General features: G+C 36.5%; 2 protein-coding genes across 6 annotated transcripts in view; one reads left to right on the top strand and one right to left on the bottom strand.

Annotated features, from left to right (window-relative positions):
• Positions 1-3352: 3352 nt before the first annotated feature.
• Positions 3353-12374, bottom strand: LOC105385783 (REPTOR-binding partner). The gene is made up of 4 exons (XM_038120318.2): positions 12185-12374; positions 6227-6365; positions 5553-5674; positions 3353-4624 (listed from the first exon to the last, which is right to left on the bottom strand). Exons 1-4 carry the CDS (start codon positions 12233-12235, stop codon positions 4517-4519), a joined length of 420 nt encoding a protein of 139 aa, XP_037976246.1. The 5' UTR covers positions 12236-12374; the 3' UTR covers positions 3353-4516.
• Positions 12375-13081: 707 nt separating this feature from the next.
• LOC105385813 (stromal interaction molecule homolog) overlaps positions 13082-27314 on the top strand; it is a 32323-nt gene continuing 18090 nt past the window's right edge. For 2 of the 5 annotated variants that reach the window (XM_048625547.1, XM_048625546.1), the window contains exons 1-4: positions 13082-13472; positions 15411-15500; positions 24335-24465; positions 26091-26210. In XM_048625547.1, coding sequence (XP_048481504.1) covers positions 13301-13472; positions 15411-15500; positions 24335-24465; positions 26091-26210 — 513 coding nt within the window. In that variant the 5' untranslated portion in view covers positions 13082-13300. The remainder of the gene's footprint in view (positions 13473-15410; positions 15501-24334; positions 24466-26090; positions 26211-27314) is intronic. The other 3 variants (XM_048625545.1, XM_048625544.1, XM_048625548.1) reach the window with 2 other exon arrangements.

The raw sequence follows: 27314 nt of genomic DNA, 5'->3' as shown, positions 1-27314 counted from the left end.
TTAGGTTGTATAAGTATTTTTAAAAAGCCTACATTAGATGGTTTCTAGGCATAATTTGACCTTATTTTGATGACAGAAAAGCCAAAGTTGATAGTTTATTTTCCAAAACGGCTCAATAAGCTATTTATAAATTATAACTTTTTGAACCAATTTTGACAAAATATGGTCACTTGTAATGTTATTTGACTTACGTGAGTCATTTTAATATACATATATATCTAACTTTTTAGGTTAATAAAGTAAATAAATATTTATAAACATATTACATAGTTTCTTAATAAAGTAAATTAACTCTTACAGTACTTATGCTAAAAGTAACCAATCAAAAACATTAATTCAATCATTTAGTGAGGCGGATTGCCGACAATATAAAATGATAAGTATGTAAGAATCTAATTAATCTACACATGACTAAGGTGTCCTTTTCTTTTAAAAATATATGTCCATATTAAATTATATGAAAATTATGTACAGTCATAAATTTTGATTGTGGTACAGTGAGTTTAATAAGTCTATAGACTTTTCTACTTTGTAAAACTAACAAATAGTCAATGCTTGAAGCTTTATCTACATAAAAAGCTCACGGTACCACGATCATGCCAACAAATATCAAAATTAACCATTTAAAACATAATTAATAAAAACATATTAACATAACTGATACAAAACAACTAAAACTAATAATTGAACGCAGGAAGTACAATAAGTATGTCAAAAACATAACATAAACAATAAGGGCCTTACCACAAAAACTTAGACAGTGTTTAACAGATGTTTATAGCTGTCAAACGCCTAAAAAAATCTGTCAAATTTCATATTAATCACTATAATCGTTTGCAATAGAATCCAACAATCATGTAAACAAATATGGCGGGCTGACATTGACAGCGTATTGTTTATGCCCATAGTGATGTCATAGTGTTCTAATTAGATTAAATATATAAGCCATAGACTATAAAATAAAACTGATTATAAGTGTTTATTAAAACAAATTTAAATCTTCGTCTTCGTCATCATCACTATCAGAAGTGTCGCCGGTAACCGTAATTATAAATGGAACTACTGTGTCATCGCTTGCCGTGTCTAAAATGCCGTCGAGCTTTTTCATTTCTTCCTCTTCCTTTTTTCGTTTTGGTTAATTATATTAAGCTCTTGAAATTTTTTTTTATTGTATTCAAATAATATTAAATTAAAATAATTTATTAAATTAAAAATAAAAGATAACTTCAGATTACGAACAACACTAACTTTTCAATGACTTATAGAGTTCGATGAGTAAAAAACTAAGATGACAGCTTGTCAAATACTTCGAAATTTTTACGTTGCAAATGTTTTATACCATTTTCCAAAACCAATGATATGGGGGACGTTTTCATGACGTTTTGAGTTTGGCAGTTTTAGAGATGTCCGAGAGTAAAATTCTATCGACTTGTACCTATCGATATTTGTACGGGTCAATTTGTATGTGTCAGATTAAACACCGACATTGATGATCAGTTCATCTTGCAAACAATCTATCCGAGCCAAATAGTCTCAGTCCTGTAATATAATTGTTTTTGTTCTATCAACCAAACTCAAATTTATTACAAACTCACGACATTTCGAGTTTAAAACAGCCTTTCTCGGCATTTTGACAAAAATAACAAACAAAATGACAAAAAACAGACCGAAATTTTCCAACAATAGGATAATAAAACCATAAATTAAACTTTACTCAAATTATACGAAGGATATCGATGAAATACATGAAGGTAGATTATTAATAAAATATATTAAAATTTTTATTATTCTGAGAGGCAGCATGAGAGAGATATGCACTCTGATTAAAAACATCATAGTTTGTTTTAAAGCTGTTGATGAGAAAGTAAGTAAGAAATACTACAGTTCCCCAAAATTGATAATGCGCATAGAAATCTTCGCCATTGTTCGGCAACGGTCGTATTTCCGAGCGCCAGAAAACGATTATGTATTTAGAGTGGTTAAGTGCATTTTCTTCATGCATTTTTTTAGATTTATGTGTTTGGTGCTAAAAGAGATATTGATTTATCAGTAACGAAATTTGAGTCGATAATTCATAATATTGTCATAATATAAAAATTTACTTTGAAAATGTTACAGTACTTTTCAAATGTCTTGCTCAAGCTGGTGTTAATATGGATGAAATAAGGTTTGAATAACACAAGGTTTATGTTAGAAGAAGAAATATGGATTTAAAACACAGGTTTACATTAAAATCTCAGTTCAATAGTATTTACAGCGCTGATCATTCACAATAATATTACAATTACAAACTTGGTCTTTTGGGTGTGGCTTTATTGGCTAACTAAGTGAAGTCTATCAATGTGACGTATATTTTATTCTTAAATGTGCCTCATAATATGGCGTCGTCAAAAATAATTAAAGTTGAAATTAAATTCACATTTGAAAAAAATAACAAGAACGATGTGTAATTGCAGCTCTTTATAATTCCACCAAAGTAATACTGATCTTGACCTTGAAACCTTTGACTGATCGGTGACAGCCACCGACCGCCCAAATGGTTTTCGATTATGTGTCACATGATATTGACTACAATATCTTTCGAACAAGGTTCAAAATGCAAGTGCTTTGTTTAAGGCTCTAGGATTCAATGATTCGGGTGTTTCCGGGAATACGACAGTTTGCGAAGATTTGCATGCGCATTATTAATATGGGAGAACTGTATATACCTACTTACTAATACAATGTAAAAAATTCTAATATTTTATCGATTTCAGAACGTCGACTTTGATGTGTCCCGTCTCTAGTACGTTCCATTTTACCAAAGTGTGTACTCAAGAAATATATATTATCTGTGGTCGTTGTCAATAAAATGACAGATTTTGCAATAGTATTCATGCGTTAAATGGAAAATTTTTAAGTGTCACCCATATCATTGGTTCTGGAAAATGGTATAACAAATTTAACTTATAAATACAAGTTAAACCGTGTTGAAGATAATGTAAAAACAATGGTGCGTTCGTTGAAATCAGACTATGTTCATAATTGCTCGTCAAATGTATGTGATTACGGAGTAATCGTGACAATTTGGTTTGTTTACATGTTGGATTCTATTGCAAACGATTATAGTTAAACAGTGTTTAAAGTTTTTTGTGGTAGCACAGTAAGGGCCTTACCACAAAAACTTGGACAGTGTTTAACAGATGTCAAATTTCGCTTTGAGCACTTGTTAAGCAGTGTTTAAAGTTTTTTGTGGTAGCACAGTAAAAACATAAGTATTGATTTCGATTCTGAAGACACAAATTCTAGTTTAAATTCTAATTTTAGTGCTGTCAAAACCTTAAGCTCTTTGTTTAAAATTCGATTCTATGTATAAGCATTGCCGTAAATCTATTTTTTCGCTGGCAATGTGTATAGTTTGACAGCACTAAAAGTAAATGAAAATGCCTTCAGAATCGACATCATGTAGGTATTCTATAAAATACAAATTAAAGTAATTGTTAAAAAAATTACCTAAAAAATTGTACCTACAGAACATTTCAAAACCTTTAGAAAGATGTAAAAAATACAACAAGCCTAGCCCCATTTAGAAAATAAAGAAAACATTTTTTTGATTATTTCAAACCGAACAGTTCGTTTATACGATTTTTAACGAAAACGATAAATGTTACAAATAAAGATACTTCTATCTATGGTATTAACTTACAATTAAATTGAAAACTAATTGATTTTATCACTTAGTTGACGAGTATGTATACCATCTGTGATGGCATCAATAAAATATATACATGTTGGACACACAACAACAATTTATATATTACATACCTATTAAAAAATAACGTAGATATAGAACGCATTAATAATAAGTCCTCTTTAAAATTAAATTAACATTAACGAAACGATGATACTAAATATATGAAAATATAAAACAAAACATTTCACATCGAAAATAAAAAAGACCAATAAAATAAAGACTAGTCTAGTTTTAACTGTTTACTAATTAATTTAGAAATGTGTTTCTATAGTCGCAGTGGATGATTATTAGCTGATGATGATGATGACAGTCGCATTGTGATGACACTGTTAAACTAGGAAACACTTCATCTTGACCAGTATTATACTTTAGTTTTAGTTTACAAAAGGTTGACTTAATGCTCAAAGCATTTTCTACCAGCCAACCTCGGCAAGGACGCGTTCCAAATCCTCTCTTATCATTCTTTCACAAAAGCAACAGTGACTATGTACTTTGGTCAAGTTACATGGTTACAAGTTTATACTAATCGACATTTTTTCCATAGATTATCAGTGTCATACAAATTTGACTGCACATAGCGCCTAAAAACTATTAGGCGTAGTCTTGCCAGTGCCATACAAATCTAAGGGCTGATTATTCAATGGTCGGATAAACGTTATCTGAGGAATAAAATTGTTGCTGTCAGCAGCATTAAACTCCAAATAACTTTTATCTGACCATTAAAAAATCAGCCCTAAATCAGCAAGCAGTTAAAACCCAACCTTATGTCACTTAACTTAACGCCTAGAATGGTTTGGCGTCCTCTTGCTTGACAGTTCCCATTTCTTGCAGAAGCGCCTCGATGCCTTCAGGCATGCGGCCTTGGTCTAACTCCTGATTCCATTTGTAGAACTGAAACGGGGAGAACAGGAGGTTAGTGAAAGCCTAGGTTATCGATTATAGCTCTATAATTATTATGTGCAAGCTAAACTGAGCCTCTAGTACGGGTTTTGTTTTGCAATTTACGAAAACGAAAAAGGTGCTTGCTTGCTTTGGTTTCTTCTGTCATCAGAGGCTCTGGTATGGGTTTTGCTATTTATTAAAACGAAAAAAGTTTGCGTATTCTCCGGTCAATAGCATACATTATCTGTCAAAAGTTTCATGATAGTTTCCATTAGAGGCGCCACTTAGTATGCGAGAAAACGTAAACTTATATAGTTTTCGATAAACTATCAAACCTGTACTAGACCCCCAGTACGACTAGTACAGGTTTTTTAGTCAGTCGAAAACTATAAGTTTACCTTTTCACGCATACGAAGTGGCGCCTCTAGCGGAAACTATAAATAGTGTTCGACAAACTATAAAACTTGTACTATACGTACTGGCGATGAGTCGGTCATGTCTACTGAAGAATCTATGATTGTTGGAATATACAAGTTCATGGACTGTTGGATCGACAATATGTTGAAGGTAGTGGTTGGATGAGGAAATCTGAAGACACAGTGTGGTGTCTTCAGCTTGTGTGGCGCTTCCTGACCTACATGCGGCAATGAACGATTGTCGTTGGCAGATGATATCAAAAGTTTCTTGTTTCTTCCGCTGGAGGCACCACTTTGTATGCGGGAAATGGAAAGCTTCATACTTTATAAATGCTCCTTCCGCCAATATTTTAGCTCCTCCAGAAGGGCTAGCACCGGGCGTATTTAAGACGTGACAAAACGCTCTTGAGGCGGCGCGTTGCAAAACTTTTGTCACGATTTAATTGCGCCCCGTGAAAGCCGTTTTGGTACTGGTAGCCTAGCTTGGGCTCAATGTCCGTGTGCGAGTTGTCTCCACATACCTTATCCAGCTCCTTCCTGAGCGTGAGCACGGCGCGCTCCCTGTCAGCCACTAGCTCCTCCAAGTACTGGTAGCGCAGCTTCTTGCGCGCGCGGCACTCGCGGGCCGACTGTCTGCTGCGTTCTGGAATTTATTGAGTTTTAGGGGGTTAAAGATGTGCTATTGCTATAGGTAAATGGGTATATAAAAATAATGTCCTTCTAACCAAAATTCGACCATGGACGCTAGCAAATCTTATTGAGACGAGACATCAGCGCCGGAGAGGATTATTGGCATGTTGTTGGTTAAATAAGTGCAGTAAGTATTTGAGGATAATAATACTATGGGCATAATGCGCACGGCCATAGCCGAAATTCAAGCAATGCGGTGAATATAATTGAGACCAGCCATCTGCGCGGGAGAGGATTATAGTGCACACATAATTATGTTCACAGTACACAAGAGCAACCAATGGGACGGATGACCCGACACGCCTGGCGAGCCAGGTGCATGATGCCCATCGGATGGCATGGATGTTAAAGTAAAATAACAATTTTGCAGACATCAGGTGATTATCATTCTGTGTTCTAACCAGACTTGAAGCACACAAATTGAATCCGCTCACAAAACGCCAATCCTGTCACCGACACCCTTAAAAGAAGAATGGTAATATATCGTATAAGGCACTCTATCTACCCAGTTTAGCCTTCATGTCCTGCTTATCCAGCTGCGCCTTCCTGCCGGGCCGGCGCCCGCGCTTGCCGCCCTCGCGCCGCTCGCCGCCGTCGGCACTAGAAGCGCCCACGCTGCCGAATATGCCGCCGCTCACAGACTCCTGGCGATGCAGAGGGTGAGGTGAAAACTTTTTGGACTTGGAACTCCTTTGCGGTAATCTAGAGATTCTATAGGATTGATTCAAAACTTTTTGGGCATGGAACTCCTTTGCGGTAATCAAGAGGATTGGTTCAAAACTTTTTGGAATTGGAACTTCTTTGCGGATATATATAGGATTGGTCCAAAACTTTTTGGACTGGGAACTCCTTTGTGGAAATATTGGGGATTGGTTCAAAACTTTTTGAACTTGGAACTCCTTTGCGGTAACCTTTTTGGTAGCGAGAATTTGGTATGGTTGACTTTATTGTGCAGACTCGTTGGTTGCGTGATACTGGCAGGGAAAAGAGGAGTAAGTAATGTTGGTAGAGGTTCAGCAGTAGGAGCATACCAGAGCATACTCAATGTCTTAGAAAAAGGAGGTCTTCGGGATTTGGCTTTTTAGTCTGAATATTTAATTATGTCAATATAAATGTTCGTTTCAAGAGCCTTTCACAATTAATTGTGTCACAATTGCAAACTTTTCGTGAATGTAAATAGAATAAATAACCATCTGAGTTCGTTGTTAAGCTGCCGCTCAGCCGACGGCTGAGTGGTGTAGTGGTTAGTGACCCTGACTGCTATGCCGAAGGTCCCGGGTTCGATTCCCGGCTGGGGCAGATATTTGTTTAAAGACAGATATTTGTACTCGGGTCTTGGGTGTTGATATTTATATTTAGTATGTATCTATCTATGTATTTTGTGTAGATATATCAGCTGTCCGACACCCATATCACAGGTTCTGCCTAGCTTGGGGTCGGATGGCCGTGTGTGAGATGTCCCCACATATTTATTTATTTATATTTATGATATTTGTACTCGGGTCTTGGGTGTTGATATTTATATTTAGTATGTATCTATCTATGTATTTTGTGTAGATATATCAGCTGTCCGACACCCATATCACAGGTTCTGCCTAGCTTGGGGTCGGATGGCCGTGTGTGAGATGTCCCCACATATTTATTTATTTATATTTATTTTTAGCTCAGGATTCTTAGGAACAACTTAGTACATAATTTATATTTAGTACCCAATAGAAGTTTATACCTTATGCATACGTAAATTACCTAAGTAGGTACCTACGCAGTTAGCCCTAATGCCGCTACGCAGAGTACCTACACAGCCTATTGTTACTTCAATGATAACATCTCACGAAGGCAACATTGTTGCAACCTTGTTTGTCCCCATTGCAAGGATACATAATTTTAATTATCGCGACTCGTGATGTAATTTGATGGATATGAATATCCAATGTGAAAGAGCTTGTGCCCTAGGTTAGGTTTAATATATAAATTTATAGGAACCTAAGTAGGAGTGCTATTCATTTAAGTAACAGTTTATTTTGATTGTAAGCGATGTCTTATCCTTTTATGGTATGCAAGATAACTGGTCAGATAGCATACTAAAGACAGCTGTTGCACCTATCATGATGATTCAGTGAAATATAGAAAAAACAATATTGTTTATAATAATAGAATGGATAATATTGATTTTGCAGAGTTCAGCGAATGCGTATGTATCACATTTAATTGGATTCAACGGCGTACATACAAGGGCCTTGACCTACCGCTACCGCCGCCTAAGAAAGAGTTTCACTCACAAAACTGTTTGGGTTCTTAAGCCACAGTCAAACACGAGTTCCAAAAAGTTTTTCACATCTTTTTCATTTACTTTTTAAACTCATTTGTTTCTTTTTTCGCGGTTAGCAACTGGCCGGCGTTTGAGTATTGCGCCGTTCGTTCGACTGCTCATTTAATGCGACGCAGTAACTGTCACTTTGCTGCGTAACCTAAAATAAATCATTCGCGCTATCAACACTGCAACATATGCGGAACACACTATGCATGGAAGATTTCACTTATCAAGTATTTACTTACAGATGTTTATTAAACACGAATGTTGGGGGACGAGTCCGCAAACGTACCGGCTGTCGGCCGACCTATCGCGTACTGCGTCGATTGGCACGCAAGAATGCCCGAACGCGACCGTTCTTTTAAATTAAAAAAGGAAAACTTTTCGAACACGATTCCAAGAAAGCTGTGTCGTCGCGCGCGGTACAACGCAGAGCGGTTACACAAAGGGTTATTGTGGGAGTGTCGCAACCGAGTTCGCAGTAGCTAGGCCTTCGCCCCACCTCCGACTGGCTTATCGGCCGGTTGCACTCGGCAACGCCATTGCACTGTAGGAGGGTCACTCTATACTGACGAAAAACGAACCAACGAGAGCTGTCGTGCAATCGGCATGTTTAATACAACGAGACAGAGTCGTGACTCGCGCAGCAGCGCTCTGAAACTTCGTTTTTCGTCATATAGAGTGACGTCCCAGTATACATACGTAACGTACGTACGCACGCAACACGTAAAAGATACGGGAAGCACCAAAAACGCACCGTGATACGATGGGGATAAGGATGCAGCGGCTCGCTCTGAAGACAGTGCGCAGTTTGGTTGTCTTAACTGCGCACTTGTTAACCTAGGTCTAACTTAAGGATAGACATTGTAGACAGGCTAGTAAATACACATGCCGTGTAGAAACACTAATTGAGAGAATGCATGACGACGCTAAATATAACTGCGCAGTTGAACACGTTTTTTCGTCGTCAGAAATAGGGGTCACCTTTTGTCTGGCACTGCGGAGGGATTTCTTTCGGAATGACATTGAATTTATAAGCGAACGGGAATGTCAAGTTCTTGCTGTGTATTTAAAAAATACAGGGTGGATTTTTTACACTGATTGAGCTGAGGGCTGGTCAACGATTCCCGACAACAGCAAAATGATAAACAATATTGGTGGAAAAACCTTTGAAGATCGCAGAAAATTGTCGACGCCGCCGCGCCATGACTATTTTTTATTAATTTTAACCTCGACGTAAAAAGAGGGATGTTACAAGTTTTACGTGTCTGTATATAATATCCGCAGTCGCGTAGTTGTAGCTCTCAAACGGCCGAACGACTAATATATTTTAATGGGGCCGTGTTAAATACTCATTGTTAAAATTTCACTTTATAAGACCCAACGTATGCAGCATTGCATGGTTAGTTATCGAGTTGATACGCGCACATCTATCGACATTTTGCAGCATAAGCATCACGTATCGCATATCACGAGCGATATCACCGACTCGGCATCGCTATCACTACCGAGAAATAAAAACAGATCTAAATAACCAAAAATAAAAATGGCTGTGGTAGCTTAGTCTTCGATTTTTACAACAGATGATGGTTCGAATCTAGGGCTGGGTACATTAATTATTAAGTACGTACAAGCAAAAGATCCACCCCGAGTGCAAACAAGTTTGATCCTTTGAGTCATACTTAATTGAAAGACAGAGTTGAAGAATGTAAAAAAGGTATTTACATTTTATATTTGCTGGCTGTATGTAACCTATTCCTTAAAAAAGCTTTAACTGGTTGGAGGACTTGGAGTTGTCGTGGTTAGGTTAGCAGCGCTACGACATTTGTCTCTTCTACAACTTGTATAACATGCATGTCCGCTATTTTCCAATTTAATGTCCAACTCATAGATTTTTTACGTTTAACGTTTTACGCGAGATTGTTGATCTAGCATGCATAATAGCATTTTTCATAAACGTCATTTTGGCGATATCTCCGCATTGGGGATGATCTTCATAGTACGGCAATCGATACCCGGCTGTTGATTTTATTTTTATTTATCTAAGTACACTATTAACTACTATAAAGAATTAAAACGACGACCGAATGGCGTAGTGGTTAGTGACCCTGACTACTAAGCATATGGTCCCGGGTTCGATTCCCGGCTGGGGCAGATATTTGTTTAAATACAGATATTTGTTCTCGGGTCTTGGATGTGCCCGTAAAATGGCAATAGGCCCGCCCCCTATTACATTTGGACTAACATAACGCTCTGGCGAAAAGTGGGTGCAGCAATGCACCTCTGCCTACCCCGCAAGGGAGTACATTAGTACAAGGCGTGAGTGTGTGTGTATATGAAGAATTAAAACAAAACAATATTTATACTCAACTAGCTGTTCCCGCGAGGTTCGCTTCGGCTTAAAAAGTTTTCCCGTGGGAATTCCCCGATAAAAAGTAGCCTATGTTCTTTCTCAGTGTCTAGACTATCTATATACCAATTTCATTTAAATCCGTTCAGTAGTTTTTGCGTGAAAGAGTAACAGACAGACAGAGAGACACAGTTACTTTCGCATTTATAATATTAGTTAGGATGATCAGGCTTCAAAATAACGCTTATAAAACCTGTAAAAGTATACACAAACCGACCGGTTTGAGGACATTCTTTATTTACTCTAATTCTAGCTATAATACCAACCTACCTACTTTTGTGATGGTAATTTAACCCACAGATATCATATCAGTAACTGAAGTGTTCAGAAAATAAGTAGGCGTGGCACATAAGTGCTTTCTGCTTTGGTCTAGAAAATTAGTAGGTAGGTATATTTTTTATGTACAATAACAGTTTTGGCAACCAATTAGGAAAACGCATTTGTTTTCATTTCAGCCTAACCAGCAGATTAAATATTGTGTAGATTGAACTTCTGGCAAATCTTGTATAGATATGTATATGTTTTTTTTATTGTTATCAATACTCAATAATTATTGCCAAAAGTTATTCATCTGTAACCAACCTTCACTAACTTATCTTACAAAATAGAAAATAAGATTGAGTAAATGGTGCATTATTTAAACACGTAGTGACATCTAGTTACTACAAGCTGTACTACCTGTTTCCAACACAGAACAAGAGATGGCTCTAATTTCACTTTAGTAACTCATTTCCAAACTTACAATATTTATTAAAAGGAGGAGGATCCTCCCTTTGCGTGGGGATGCTCTACCACCTCCAGCATCTCCATAGGTATTCTTATGATGAGGCTCATAACACATATACTGATAGGTACTTATTTTTAGCTTGTTGGTGATGAACACTAGAGCTTGTCTAGGGTTCACCACTGTGGTGAAAGGATTAGCCAGTCAGAATAGTGTCACTCACTGACTGCCCAGAATCCACTACCAAACATTAGCAATTAACAATCCTTAAGCATTGTTGCTTACAAATCTGAGCAATGCTTTTTTTGCTTGGTCAGGCTACTTTTGTAAACCCCATTGATTAGGTATGATTTTATAATAATATGGTAGGTACTTCTAATACCTAATTTTAATATAGAAATTTTAACAATCTAATATATAATTTAACCACAGTAGGTGGTTGGACGGCCATCAATATCTAGCCTAATCGCCTCCATTCTCAATAGGGTGCATGCATTCATTCCATTCTCAATGTAAAATTTAGTTTGGCCAATGCATTCTCACTTGATTAAAAAAATTACATACATATTTCAATGTGTTAGTTTTAGGGTTTGGTTAGCCTAAATGTGTAAATTACTTGTTGTATCTTTTGCCACATTTTGAATACCTCGACAGCCTTTTAATTTGAAGTATTCTCAAAGATATTGAGCCGAAACCAGGTGTAGTAATTAGAAAAACGATTATGTAGAGCAAATTTAATTATGAAACCCATGTGTATGTTGTGCAACATTGAAGAACTACAATCTCCATTATGTATCAATCACGGAAGTATCAAATGACAAGATAAGAAGTTGAATAGGTATGTTAAAAATAGGAGAAAATGTAACAAATATGTAAAATACAAACATTTGAACTGAGTTCTAAGAATCTCAATGAATTTAGTTGACTATTTAGAGTAGATACACATGATAATACAATCACATCACAACATGGGTCGATTAGTAAACAACCTAACAAAACAAAGAAATATGGCACTCACGTTTTGTGATTCTTCTTCCAAAACAGCCATGGTCTCGAAATCGATATTCATTTTGTATCAACCGAAAATTATAACAGCTTTTCAACGGAAAATTGTTATTTCAATATGCACAACAACCAGGAACACTTTTTTTTTATCAAATTTAGGTTGTTTACAAAAAGCAAGGTCATTTCACTTGACATTTATTTTGGATAAATACGATGTGACGTCACATCATAGCATTAGAACCCTGTTGTGTAGGATTCACATCACTGTAAAAAAATATTATTTCAACCTACTCTGCTAACTGTTAATTTTTTCTTTCAAATTGCATATTATTATTAGGAATACTTTTATTTTATTGACAAGTACAAAGCGCTTAGATACATTTATTTATTTATTTATTTATTCATCATCACACTACATAGCATTACAGTTATAAAGAAAAACCTTAGCGCTACATAGAGGCACAATAATAATAATACTTATTTAGTTATATAATAATAATTTATCCATCAGACTATTCAGACTCACAAAATTTCAGACATGCCTTTTTTAACTTTGGCCAACCATCCGCAAACACATCAACTTGTGGTGCCGACATACATAGGTACATAGGTAGTCTCATGGTGAGGCCATGTAAACCAGCCATGTACATAACACCTAAATACCCTCCAGCACACCACCAACTTCTTCGAGGTGACCCAGTACCAGCAGATAAAGATGATGATGACAAAGGTTACATGTGTGAGGGCTGCCTAGCTCAGTCTCGGCCAGTGTGTAAACATGATTGCAATACAATAACAAAATTCGGATAAGTGTGGTAAGTCTTTGACCGAATGAATGAATGAATGAACTAGTTTATTTTTCTTCTCTGTGATCGTGTTTTATGAATGTTGCCATATGCAAATATGTAAAGTGAACTATCACAAGTGTCAAAGTCAAAAATTCTGTCGACCTCGTCAGATTTTTCTGGCTGTGATAAAAATCCGTAGTATTTTATGTTTAAAACCGTGATGTGTGCCCCGAAAATCCTTTTTCTACATTAATTCTAGAATGCGTATAGAGTATTGTGGTGTGGAAGTGGTGTTGTGTTATCCAGTGCGGTTACTTCAGTAGTGTAATTCGGAGATCACGATGCGCATTGGTTTTGTGTTATATTGGTGCGTGTTTGCATTTCATCTGTGTAGAGGAGATGATGTGGACAGGACAGAGTCTAAAGACGGTGGCCGGAGACAGCAGTGGGGCCCGGTGGTGCGCACCGGCTCGTTTGTGAGCGACGGCGCTCTTCCCGCGGCTAGCGATCAAAGTGAGTAAATTTGGCATCAAATTGATCACCTGCCTGCATGAGTGATTACACCTGCGGCCGTCTTTCTGACCGGTCGCTCCTCTGTTCCGTGTGTGAGTTTGACGCCTCACCTTGGCTGATTTCTCACACTTCCAGGTTATGACCTTGAGTCAGTTCAGGTTACCGTAATAGGTGTTATAGACGGTGTAAGGTGAAGATCTGACCTTTTCTGCACTGTCGCTTATGACTCATGCTGTTCCTGTATTTTATGTGTCCATATTTGCTAAACAATATTGACATCATGAACCTTATGTTGTAAAAGAGGTGTTTATGATGAGATCCAACTACTGCAACACTTACATATTTCTAAAAAACTTGATATCTGACTATCTAATACTACCCTTGCATGTTTCGGGAATGATCTCAAGATTTGCAGCCCATCTTTTTAATCAGAAACAATCTTTGATAAGATAAATAGAAATGGTTTTATAAATACTTATTCAAAAAGAACATTCTGGAATGAAATCATGTTGAAATATAAATTAAAAATAAATACTTCATCACCATCACTGATAATCATACAATGCAATGAATTGTTGAAAATAAAAACTTATTTAAGTGAACTACTATTAGCTATGCCCCTGAAAAAGATGTAGGGGGTTGTTTTAATATAATTTAATGTTTTTGAACTTGTTAATTGATTTTCTCATCTTATTTTGAAGCCGTACACCAAATTGAAAAAACTTTTTCCTGTGTTTACTGTTAGATGAAATTTGTATTAAGTTTGATTACAAATGTCACAGATTTTAAACCCCTCATGTCCCACCAACCTATATTTGCACCAGACACAATAATAGATTTTGTTTTTTTTTCAAATTTCTCGTGATGTGACGGGTCATTGTTTATTATTTTGCACAAAAGTAAGTATTATACTAAGTCTTAGTACCTTCTATTATTTTATAGCTCTTTTGTTTTATTAATTTAAAAATATATCAATGTAATGTTCACAAAATTTATGTATAAGAGATTAGCTGCATTTTCTACACAAGCAAAAAGAGGATAAAGCAAAGTAATTGTTTATTATTTTATTTAGCCCCTTTTAATAATAATATTATGTTCCACTGCTGGGAAAAGGCCTTACCATGCATACTCAATGTTTAAAATTTCAAGTTTATTTTTACGTGTAATAAATAAAATACAATACTCTACATAATAATTATTAAATAAATTTTTAAATTTATTATCTAAAATGAATTTCATAAATCTTGTTATTATGAAATGAACCATAATAATAGTCTAGTTTTACAATACACAGAATTAGTTAGGTTTTCTTAAGATGGTTGATGTGTCAGCCTGACCATCATCTTCTTGTTCATAGCATGTTGGTCCCAAATACTAGAGACGGTCTTTGCTTTGTCACTGTGGGATAATGATAAGCCAGCCAGATTAGGTGCAACAGATGTATCTGTATAATATGGAATAGTGCAGTACATATATATGTATATCCATCATGGAGGCACCTCCCACCGTGTACACTGAAGATGATGACTGATCAAAGATGATATTGGCATCAGTGGCAATATTTTTCTGTGATTATAGCATTACCCTTAACACATACAGCTAAACTTTTGCAGATGTAGACTTCATAGATATATAGAGTTATGCTTTCAGGTACCAACTTCAACTTTAAAATTCCCTATAAAATTTTACAGACAAAAATATACTGACTATGAAAAGCCAAGTTTGGCGAATCGGCCCTCAATAGTGCAGCTATGACGTAATATTGTATGGAAGAAACATTTTTTTAATCGGAAGCTACACGCAAATTAAACATGGCGCGAAAGGTCATATACCCTCATACCTTATAGCCACAGCCACATGGCGCGTACACAAAATATTTACTGCAATGTCTATTAAATAAATAAATCATAATAATGTGCTTATGCCCCCTTGTTGCAGTGAAAGATCGTAACGCAGCGCTAGCTGCCGCGTACGACCGTCACATGTTACCCCACACGGGTGGGATCAAGATGGATTCGTGGAACCATGGTACGGGGTTGAACTTGCGTTTTAGTGTGCCCTAACCTCGTGTGATTTGAACCCCCCGACCCCTTTCATACCTTGTTGGTTTGGTTTCATGTGTATGTTGAGTTTAATGAGTTGTATACCCCTTAGAAATTGGCGGTTTTAGTGCCAACGGCTGCCATACATACAGTCCAAACTAACCTTTGCATTACCGCAGTTTAGAAATGGACAAAAAAATGTGCCGCTGTATTTTACGGTTAGTCCAGAAATCGTAAAACATCACAATTCATAGACATTGTTTAGAGTTTTTGTACCATGTTTTCCTTGTTGCCAACTGTTTTCACATACACACATGAAAGTTGAATGTCTTTTGGACTAAGGTAGCGTGTACGTAAGCTAGTTACGGCTTTAGTATGCAAATATAGTCGTGAATTCTGTATTAACATCAGATAAATCCTAAACAAGCACACTGTTGGGTCATCCTGAACCGACTTTGTTAGCAAATTGGCCTTTTATCTTTTTATAGGTTTCCTCAAGAGATTACCTTCAGTTTAGTTTCTCACTGTTTTCCGAATACTTAAAATATGGTCACGTGCTCACGTGCTTATAAAGTTGCTCTCTTAAATTCTGGGATAAAAATACTTAGCGAAAATTACATCCACAACTTCAAACATAACTTAGGTGGCTTGCACCAAAAACTTAATCAAAATTAAATCTATGATCGCGTGCTCTGACATGGTACTGCCAAAGCAAGACAGCAATTGATTTAATTGCCTTTAAATATTTAGTGTTAGCCACCCTTAATCCTAAAAGACTACAATATTGGTTTACTAGGCGTGACGGAATTCCTAATATATATAGGTATAAGACAGACTATCGCCTGTGTCAACTCTGGACCCACATTTTCTGTTACATATGTAAGATATAACACCCCAGTCTGTCGATTTTGACTTTCACGAGTACAGTACGAAGAGTCTTCCTAGTCATGTTTCATGGAAATTGGTTCATCCCTATAAAAGCTGCCCGCATTGGTCATACAGTTTTAACTTCGATTGGGGTGTGTAAATATTCATACGTGTTTTGATAGTGAAGTCATCAAAAAGTTCCCATTTTTCATTTTTAAACATTGTCCAATGATGCCACAAGGAAAGTCGTAAAGCACTTGTTTCCTTCTACTTAAAATGTAAGGTTTGTCTTCGAAACGTGGTACGTGAAAACCCCATTATGCTGTTAAATACCCCAATGACAAAGGAATATGTACATTCGTACAAGTGTATTGATAATTAATGTACCTAGTAATAAAAACTATAATGTACCGGTCTATTTCACAACCACATTCTAGTGATGATAAGAAGGGTTTTGTGTGTAAAATTGGTATTTTTATTGGGCAATCCATAGGAACAAAGATACATACGGTCATAAAATTAATTACATAGTTAGATTATCAATTAAAATATCGTTGCATAGAACTAATGAATAGTTTGGCGGTAGTAATAAAGAGTTAAATAGTGTAAACATCCACTTAATATCACGCCACTTGCTTTGTTAAAAGGTACTGTGTGTTATTAAAATATATCGCAGCATAGTTGCAATCTGTTAAAAATACAAAATACATAACGAAATTAATAAAACATTACTATTAACGAGATAGTTTTTACGCTAAGCGCTATGAACGCTAGCCCAGAGCGTACTCTCAGGTGGCACTTTAGCATTAAGAAAAAGTATGTTTCATTACCCTTAGATTGAGTCTAAAGACAAAGTTCAATGAATCCTCAACAATACTGCTGAGAAGGAAATGCTCTATAATCCCAAGACACCGCTGCTCTATACATCATACGCGTAAACAGTCGCTTGGCACGCGTCTCCCTATAGTCTTATTAATTCACAATCTATATTTGTTGGACTGGGATAGGAGATACAATTCTGTTACTATCTATCAAATATCAGTGCCAGAATGCAAGAAAAATCGGTAGAGTTTTGAGATGTATGGCCTAGTTTTGTTGTTACAGTTCTGTGCTTTTGATATTTTTGTAAAAATACTTGCCATAAGTTTATTAAATTTGGGAGTAAATTCGATGAAACGAAGGACGTTTTGTATCAGCTCACGCTAGGTATTGTTTCGGACCGGAGACAAAAATGACTACAGCATACAAAATATCAGCATTAAAAAAAAAAACTCTAATATAGACTGCCATTGCCGTTCCATATGTTATTGGAACTTATTAATTGCTGGTGAGTGTTTTATGGAAGAGTATTATCTGTATTTGGTAAACCTATAAATCAAGTGGAAACTTAGTGGTAAGTCAGTCGGCGGTAAACTAAGCCAACCAGAGAAGCACATGCCTTAGAACTGGACTAGGGTTTTGTCACCGCGTGTGGGTCGTAATAAGTATGAGGTACAATAAAAAAAACAGATAAGTTTCCTCCTCCAGGGCAAACTGTTTGTGGGTGCATGATACGTCATTAGGGACAGCTAGTGAACCCCTCTAAAGATGCTTAAACTCTTAGAAGTCCCGTGAATAGCATAACCATACGTTAGGTTATGTTCTTATTCATAGTGTCAGATGAATCATAGTTATAGCTGCTCTACATATTATAATAGCTATTTCTTTGGACATTTTATAGTTAACAGTCATAGCCTGGAATGCTAATCCATAAATCCATGTGTTTGGAAATGATATTATTATAGTTCACCTACATGCACCAGGTTGAGATTATTATTCGTGGTGAAGAACCAAAACAATAATTGTGAATTCACTTCGATTGTTTTAGCAATATAAATCTCACACATATAGGCTTACACATTTCACCATCAGTAATCAATTCGATAAGTAATTTACCCTGCACCTATGCAATCCTTTCACCGATTCAGTTTTTGTCACCGACACGCTAGAAAAGTCTTATTATAGTGCCAATTTCTCCATAGTCGGTTATCTAACCGACAGGGATTGATTTAATAATTATACGTCATCTCCATATAAAATTCATGACAGATGTGTCAAAAGTCAACCAATACGGGAGTATTGATGCTCTAACCGACTATGGAGAAATTGGCACTTAGTCTCAGAAACGGAGTTAGAGTGTAGCGTCGAGCCGATAATATTAGCATTATGTGAATAGACGACAACGCTATAACCATCCACCAATCTACGCAATGTATTATTATCCATCCTTATCCGACACATTAAAATATAAATTGCTGTACTGTTCCGTTTGCATTGTTTCACTAAGATATTTGGCGCGGTATCATTGCGGCACCAAACATAAATTGATCCCAATAAAGAAAGAGTTAATTGGCTAGATGAAGCCACAATGCATTGCTATTGCTTTGATGGTTTTTGATTCATTTAGCCCGGCTCTTATTACGAAGGGCTTAAAGATTGTAGTTAATTGGCAAACTATGTACAGCATAGTGTATGGTAGTATCAACAAGTCTTGTTGCATAAAGTATACTGACTCATCTCATCTCACACTTCATATCATATTATAATATCAAAGTTTTAATAGATATTTATTTCTTAGTGTAGCATGGCGATTCCTGTAGGTATACACATCTTATTAGTAATACCTGTATGATTATCTAATTCCTAGGACCTTTTTTATCAGAGTTGCGGTATGTTTAAATAGTTTGACTATTTTAAGAGTGATTTCTCCTTACACTCCGACATTCAATGAACTTATTAAAGTATTTCTGAATGTAGTTTTTACACTGTAATGACTGTGAGTAACCATTTGTGATGCTGGTCTCCATGGCCTGAGCCTTGTATTTGATATTTGAAGATCACCAGAGGCGCAAAAAATATGTCAGATGCTGGCAATGTTTATGTCTTCTCCACGGCAACATGATGGTCCTTGATTGTGTTGTGTCTGAAAAACAGTAGCTCGTTATTTATTTTTTGTTGCACAGTACAATTCCACAACTAAGACAAATTAGGAAGTTCGCACCGCACATCTAAAATAACACCCGGAGCTCCAATTCAAAATGGTTTCTAATTACATTTTGATAAGCGTCAGTATCGGCCGCGTCCCCCCTCCGTGATTCAGTGTTGGTCATTAATTGTGACCAAATAGCGACTTGCAATTGGCTGGGGTGATGCCCAAGACTCAATGGCATCATGTGGTGAGCTTGGCAGCCGTCACAGACAGACCAACACAACATACTGACACGCATCCGCGGAATGCCGCGACTCCACTGGCGCATGTGTCGGCGACTGCCGAAAAACTGACGTCTTTCTTTGCCTTTGATCTCAGAGTAACCACACATGTATGCTCTATTAAATTCCGTGACTTCTCGTTTATTGAGTAGGTATTTGTGCTAGCAATATCGCCTAGCATAGCATCAAGCTAAGTTAGCTAACCCGTTTCAGCACCGGGCAGCAACACTCACCTTTTTACTTTTATTTATTTTCTTTACTTATGTTTGTGTTGTTTCTGTGTGTATTTTAAAAAGGTAAATGCATTTTCTTTCAAATGAATTTCAGGTTAGAGAGCCATTATTATTATGTGACTCTTTATTCAATCTAGTGGATTCAATGTTTCTTCCATTCGGTCTGTATTTATAGGCCCATTAATAATGTCGTGCACACTTTGATACACTGTTGTTGAATAACAAGCAAGCATTTTATTTAAACCTGCAAATCTTTGACTATGAAATCTTGGGTTTCCTGTATTGAAACCGCAGCAATGATGTGAAGCTTAGATCATAATATTCTAAGCCAGTAGAGATAGTAGATATTAGGTATTAATTATGACGTCAACATCGTCTGCCCAGCACATTATTATACAGGTGTACTGACGTACCTACTTGCCTCTGTTTATTACCTGGCGCTTCGCTATTACGTTTCGTGATCAATGGTCATATTATAACGTCAATAAGATGCCTAAAATCCGTCATAATTTTCTGCAACATCAACGATGCAACGCTAAAAAGCTAAGCTCAGTGCGAGTCGGACTTGTCCATGAAGGGATCCATCCGTAAAAAATATAATTGCGATTTAAAAAAAGATTGTAGATCTTAAAAACGAATTACTATAACATCAGACTCATTTAAAATAAGAAACTCAGCTTCCCAGTACCTTGTAAAGCTTATTTTCATTCATTCAAACATTGACTTCCTTCATTGGAAGGAGACCCGTGCCCCAGCAGTGGGGACGTGATGGGTCGTGATTCGTGATGAAACATTGACTGTGAGTTTGATAATGATAAAGCACAACAGTGTATAGCTACTTAAGAAGCTGACAGTACTATAATACTACTACTACCTGTAATATCTGGATTAAATCGTCACAGTTCTGCCATTGTAAATACTGAACATGAAGTCTAGATTTCATTATATCAATGCTTTAGTTACTAGTTTGCTTGGTGGAATGTTCTTTGATGTATGTTTGTGTTGGGTCGCCCAGTCCCAGTTTAGTTTTAAAGCTTTGAAACAAAAATAGGTCATAGTATTAAACCTACTGTTACCTACTATACTATAGGCTAGGTTCGTCCTGATTTAAAGTTCTTAAATATGTATTAAGACAATGCTTTCATTATTATATTAATTTTGTTATTTTGGACGATATAGTCTGATCAGTGATTAATGTGTTTAAATATATCGTTCAAGGTGTTCATCGTAACAAACTGTCTGAGTCATCTACCAAGTAAATATAGACACAAATAGATTCCGCCAGTTCTATTGTTCAAGCTATTAATAAAGCAAACACTGCACCGTCAAACACTAACATTGATAAGGGAATAAAGTGTCTGCAGGTCTAGTACAGGTTTGATAGTTTGTCGAAAACTATAAAGGTTTACGTTTTCTCGCATACTAAGTGGCGCCTCTAATTGACGGATAATTTATGCAGATGCAAACGTAAAGCAAACTTTTATCGTTTAATTTAATTTTGTTTATATTTTTTTGGGGTTTAACGATTTTTTAATTCGACCTAAAAGTGGAGTTTTATAAGTTTAACACGTGTATAGAATATGTCTGTGGTAGCGTAGCTCCCAAATTATTTTTATTTGGGTCATAGGTGATGCTATAATCGTTTGCAATAGAATCCAACAATCATGTAAACAAATATGGCGGGCTGACATTGACAGCGTATTGTTTATGCCCATAGTGATGTCATAGTGTTCTAATTAGATTAAATATATAAGCCATAGACTATAAAATAAAACTGATTATATATAAAAAGTGTTTATTAAAACAAATTTAAATCTTCGTCTTCGTCATCATCACTATCAGAAGTGTCGCCGGTGACCGTAATTATAAATGGAACCACTGTGTCATCGCTTGCCGTGTCTAAAATGCCGTCGAGCTTTTTCATTTCTTCCTCTTCCTTTTTTCGTTTTGGTTAATTATATTAAGCTCCTGAAAAAAAAAAATTGTATTCAAATAATATTAAATTAAAATAAAAGGAGCGGTGGTAGCTCAGTCGGGTGAGCGCCCGCTTCTCAATCAAGAGATGCGGGTTCGAATCCCGGCGCTGACATGTACCAATGAGTTCTTTTAACTTAAGTACAATGTATACCATCGCTCTTACGGTGAAGGAAAACATCGTGAGGAAACCTGCATATCTAGATCTAGCACATCTAGACATGTGAACCCACCAACCCGCAGTGGACCAGCATGGTGGGAAATGGTCCAAGCTTAGGAAGGCAGTTTAGACCTTGGGGATATGCACAAAGGTTCCACTCGAGAGAGCCAGGTGCAGGTACTTACACCCCCACAGAGAATAGAATAGAATAGAATAGAATAAAAGATAACTTCAGGTTACGAACAACACTAACTTTTCAATGACTTATAGAGTTCGATGAGTAAAAAACTAAGACGACAGCTTGTCAAATACTTCGAAATTTTTACGTTGCAAATGTTTTAACAAATTTATCTTATAAATTCAAGTTAAACCGTGTTGAAGATAATGTAAAAACAATGGTGCGTTCGTTGAAATCAGACTATGTTCATAATTGCTCGTCAAATGTATGTGATTACGGAGTAATCGTGACAATTTGGTTTGTTTACATGATTGTTGGATTCTATTGCAAACGATTATACATACAAGTGTCTTTAGCCTAATTTTATCAAAATTAATTCAAGTTACTAGTGCCAAATTTAATATGGAGATGACGTATAATTGATGAACCCTGGTTACGATCTAATTTAACTAACAATGGCGAAATTGTGCTTAGTGTTGAATTTTGGGGGGGTTTAACGTTGGTTACTTTATTATAGTATATTACTTTATCATTATCATCGTAGCATACATACTGGATTAGCATAAATAAACGGTTAAATTACATTGTAGGCTGTAGTATTGTACTTGGGAAGGATAACCGAACCGGTTTATTTACTTCCGCCCAAGCTAAGGTTTAATGTTTCAAAACCATACAACATACCCTGAACTAAATTGTGTTATTTTATTTTCAATTCATATTAAATAACGGTGAAGTTTCTATGTACGGTCAGCTGCATAAGTAGCTATACACTTTTGTACCTTGTCAAACTGACTACATAACAAACCGTCAATGTTGAATAGGCACTTTGTGAGTTTGACAAGGTACAAAAGTGTATAGCTACTTATGAAGCTGACTGTACCTATAAATAATCAAAATGCAATTAGTAGGTATAATAAAATTGTGATAAAATGCACGTGTAGGTGAAAGTACCTGCAATTTTCATCTAAGTATTAATTTATCCGACTGATTAAATATGTACTATTTTGCTTAAATAATGTACTTACAATAACTTGAATAAATTTATCAGAAGTGTGTGGAAAGTTAGACTTATTCGATAACGTTTACGCTAACAACAATAAACCTACCTACCTCTACAACCTACTGAGACCGTTTTCTTTATAAATTTATTCAAATAGGATACAAATGAGCTGTTATCGGTCATGTCCGTATCCGAGGTCGATGCCTCGCCTCTTGTGTTGTGCATACTCCGCGATGGAAGTGTCTGGGAATTATCTTAGCAGACATTAAACAAATACATGGCTTTCATGAGTATATGCAAATATTTCATATGAGTCAGTGTAGATTAAATTTATTGTAATGAATTTAGTAATCAGAAAACTACTTTAATTATATATTAAAGAAAGAAGGTTTCTGATTTCCTTCTGGAGTACCTCGTCTACTTTCCTATTTCGTCCACTTCGTACTTATTATGTGACTATAAATATGTATTAATATAACATTACTGGTGCATGTGTAGATTTATCCTACCAATATCAAAAGATTCGTATATTTTCCTTTTAATCCAATTGTTTACGTATTCAAATTAATAATTGGTTATTAATTTCAATAACAATTAACCTGTTTATTCATGTCATATACCTAAGCTACCTAATATACCGAAGATTATGACCTGAATCACTTCATCTAAATTAACCAACTACAGTATTAAAATTGGAACAAAGAGAATGAGCACGCTGTATAACATTATCGAGTTTATAAAAATATTCTGGATCTTATCCAGACTGTGTTGCTTTTGGATGCAGGTGTTGGTTATGTTTTTTGGAAATAAAAAAAGCATAAAGATTGCTATGGATTTCTTCATGTTATTGTTTATCTAAAAATCTAATTGTAGATTCCATCTTTCTTATAGTCTCATCTAGGCCTGGAAACAGTATTGACACATCATTCCTTCTAGCCCACTAATCCATGACTCAAAAACACCTGTTCCCTCACATTCTCACCTGCAATCTCATCTATCCTGTGTCATGCAAAACCTCAACTCCACAATTAAAAACCACCTCTATACCTCTATCCATCTACTACTAAAATTCCTAGCAGTCCCATCTTCCCTGTACACAAGACTACGTTTCACAAACCACATCTAACTGCCTACAACTGAAGCCCCCCCTCCTCCGCAGTCCTGGTGGAGGCGTGCCACAGCGACGCGTCGTGCCTGCAGGACCGCGCCGGGCTGGAGGCGATCACGGCGCTCCACAGACAGCTGGACGACGACGCCAACGGGAACGTCGACCTCAGCGAGAGCGATGACGTGAGTGTACACCAGAGTCTAGTAACTAGTGGTAGAAGTGAATGAGGAGACGTCTTAGACAGGGACGGTGACAATCATTAGAGCTGGCCTAGCGTTTGTGACCGTGGTGAAAGGATTCGCCAGTCAGATTAGCGTCAGCCACTGACTGTCAGTTGATACGTCACTCCTTGATTCATCCCGTGAAGCGTTTTTTTAAATATTACTTGATCGTGTAGGTATTATGTTTTAGTAACTTGCTGTTTCATAGCCATAAGGTAAATAAACTAGGCCAATATGCTCAAATCATAACCTTATAACCTCTGAGTTTAATTATTTGAAGTCAATAAAAATAACAAACAACCAATGAGCGTTTTTATCTGTTAACAATTATTCTTTAATATTAACTGTTAATATATTATGATATTTTAAATTATTCATTATCAATTAACCATTATTCAATTTTAACTCTTATTCTCATCTCTAATATGCTCTGAATAAATCATAATGGCCAGCAGAATATAAGTAAACAACTTAAAATTATAATACTTTGTGCATCTGATTCACTTCCATTATTATAAGTACTTACACGTAATACACACATGTGTTATTTCGGTCCGATAAAGCGTTAATAATTATCACTTCCAATAATTCGAAAGAGTATAGAGCTCTTAGAACAATAGGAAAACGAGATGATGACGCAAATACCCAAAGTTTACTGTCTGATGTGATGATGTATAGCAATTTAGTTTTTATTGCGTTCTAAATTACAGTTTGTTTTCTTTGCTTCCTCTGTTTGGGGATTCCTCTAAGAATGTTAATTTATTGTTGTCTGTTGATTCTTTGACATTTAAATTGGTATCCAACTTTATAGTTTTGGTTAGACTACAATTGTGGAGGTTATTGACTCGTTTCAAGAACGAATGATAATAACGATTGAAGATGTAATGTACAACACCTTCGAGATTAATAGTCTCCACGCTTGTTGGTTTTTTGTAGAAAATTCGCTTCATCATCAAACAAAACACATCCACTGCCATAGCCTTCCTTATGCCGCCACTAAAAACGTGTCCAAATTAAGGATGAACATTTTGTACGTGTTCCTTCAAGCTCTAGACAGGAGCTCCGATTTCAATGTAATTTATTATGATTGAGGGGTTCCCAGCTAGCAATTAAACTCATCTTTGTACTGGCCTGCTACCCTATCACCTCTAGCAATTAACCATCCATATGCAGCGTCGCTTGCCTTTCAAACATCTGTCAGATCCATACAAGTTACATCAGATTTGACTGCTTCGGTGGTGGTCACCCCACTGTTGTAGCTTTCTTTAGTATGTTGCCCATTTCGACTCGTCCGATGCTTTCAACCTGGTATTACATATACTGTCCTAAAGTCCTACTGTACTACCACAACAAACTTAAAACATTTTTTAACAAGTGTTTAAAACGAAATGTGACAGATTTTGTAGGAGTTTGACAGCGCTAAACATCTGTCAAATTCTGTCTAAGTTTTTGTGGTAAGGCCCCTAATGTCTCTCCCCCGACTAGTTAGGAGGCTTAAATCTGGTATTACATATTGTCCTAATGCCCCCTGTTTCCTATTAGTTATTGTTCTAAAGCCCTAATGTATCTCTCCCCCTTCATTCCAGTTCCTCCGTGAAGAGTTGCAGTATGACTCCGGGTACGAGAAGCGGCAACGCGCGTTCCACCACAACGACGACATGCACATCTCGGTTAAGGAGCTGTGGGAGGCGTGGCTTCGATCTGAGGTGAGGAACACCTGTATGGTCTAGAGTCTAAGGGTACTTACATAGAGAATCGGGTTCCTTGTATCTACCTGTACCGGTAACCTGATTATGCGAAAGCGCTCATGACATTTATAAATCCGGGAAATGCTCCGTGAGTGAGTGCTTGATTTCGCATAATCAGGTTACCGGTACAGGTAGATACAAGGAACCCGATTCTCTATGTAATCACCCTAAAGGATGGTTCATGTAGACTTGCGCATTCACTTATTGACAGTTTCAATACTCTATCTATCAATAGCTGACAGTTATTTTCATACGATTTTAACTTTCATATGTTAAAATAGTATGAAGTTAAGTACCTGTAATCGATAGGTAGAGGCTCCAATTCTTTACCGTGCCTTTGGTAGCGTGTGACATGTGTATCGAAATTCCTTGCAAAAAGTCGCTATGATTATTGAATGATGCCATAAAACTTACTGAATTGGCTTCTTGAACATGGAGTAAACCCGCTATTTATATTGTTACTCCCGAATAAAAATACTTGATTAAACTTTAGTAACTGTTGATTTAAAGCGTAGCCCTTTGAAAAGTATTTCAGTACACTTTTCTAATCAACAATGTGCCTTGCTCGCTTACACCAACCTGTGCTCTGCCTGCACTCCATGCAATGATTGAAACTGTGACATTAGCGCTCGCGGCGCGTGCGTCGTAAATCGATATTTAAACAGCACAAAGCGTGACGGTCTCCACACTCGCTCATTCTCATTGCCGTGTCGAATGCATCATTCGCGTGTCGCGGCTCTTGAGGTTCACTCTATATTACGAGAAGAGAGAACCACGTTTATATCTCGTTGTATTAAAGGTGCCGATTGCACGACAGCTCACGTTCGTTCGTTTTTCGTCAGTATAGAGTAACCCCCCTGGCTTTGACCCTGAATGTTGTGTGCTGTAATAGCACCTGTGGAGCCACAAGCTGGCCAATTTGTAGTGGGCTTTAAAGCATATTTGTTTAAATCTGATTATACAGTGTGCAAAACCTGATGAATATTTGAAAACATATGATTTTTTGCTTCACGTTTAGTTTTAAAGTTGATTTGGGATATTTTGTTTATTAAGTATGTTTAT

This window comes from Plutella xylostella, chromosome 14 (assembly GCF_932276165.1).
Source record: "Plutella xylostella chromosome 14, ilPluXylo3.1, whole genome shotgun sequence".
Classification (NCBI taxonomy): Eukaryota; Metazoa; Arthropoda; class Insecta; order Lepidoptera; family Plutellidae; genus Plutella; species Plutella xylostella.
This window is presented reverse-complemented; position numbering and strand designations above follow the sequence as displayed.

Excerpts from the sequence above, each read along its gene's own strand:
- LOC105385783 (XM_038120318.2), bottom strand. The coding sequence starts at position 12,235 with ATGAATATCGATTTCGAGACCATGGCTGTTTTGGAAGAAGAATCACAA. Across the intron at positions 6,366-12,184 it reads TGGAAGAAGAATCACAAAAC|GAGTCTGTGAGCGGCGGCAT; the intron begins GTGAGTGCCATA and ends CTGCATCGCCAG. Across the intron at positions 5,675-6,226 it reads GGACATGAAGGCTAAACTGG|AACGCAGCAGACAGTCGGCC; the intron begins GTAGATAGAGTG and ends AATAAATTCCAG.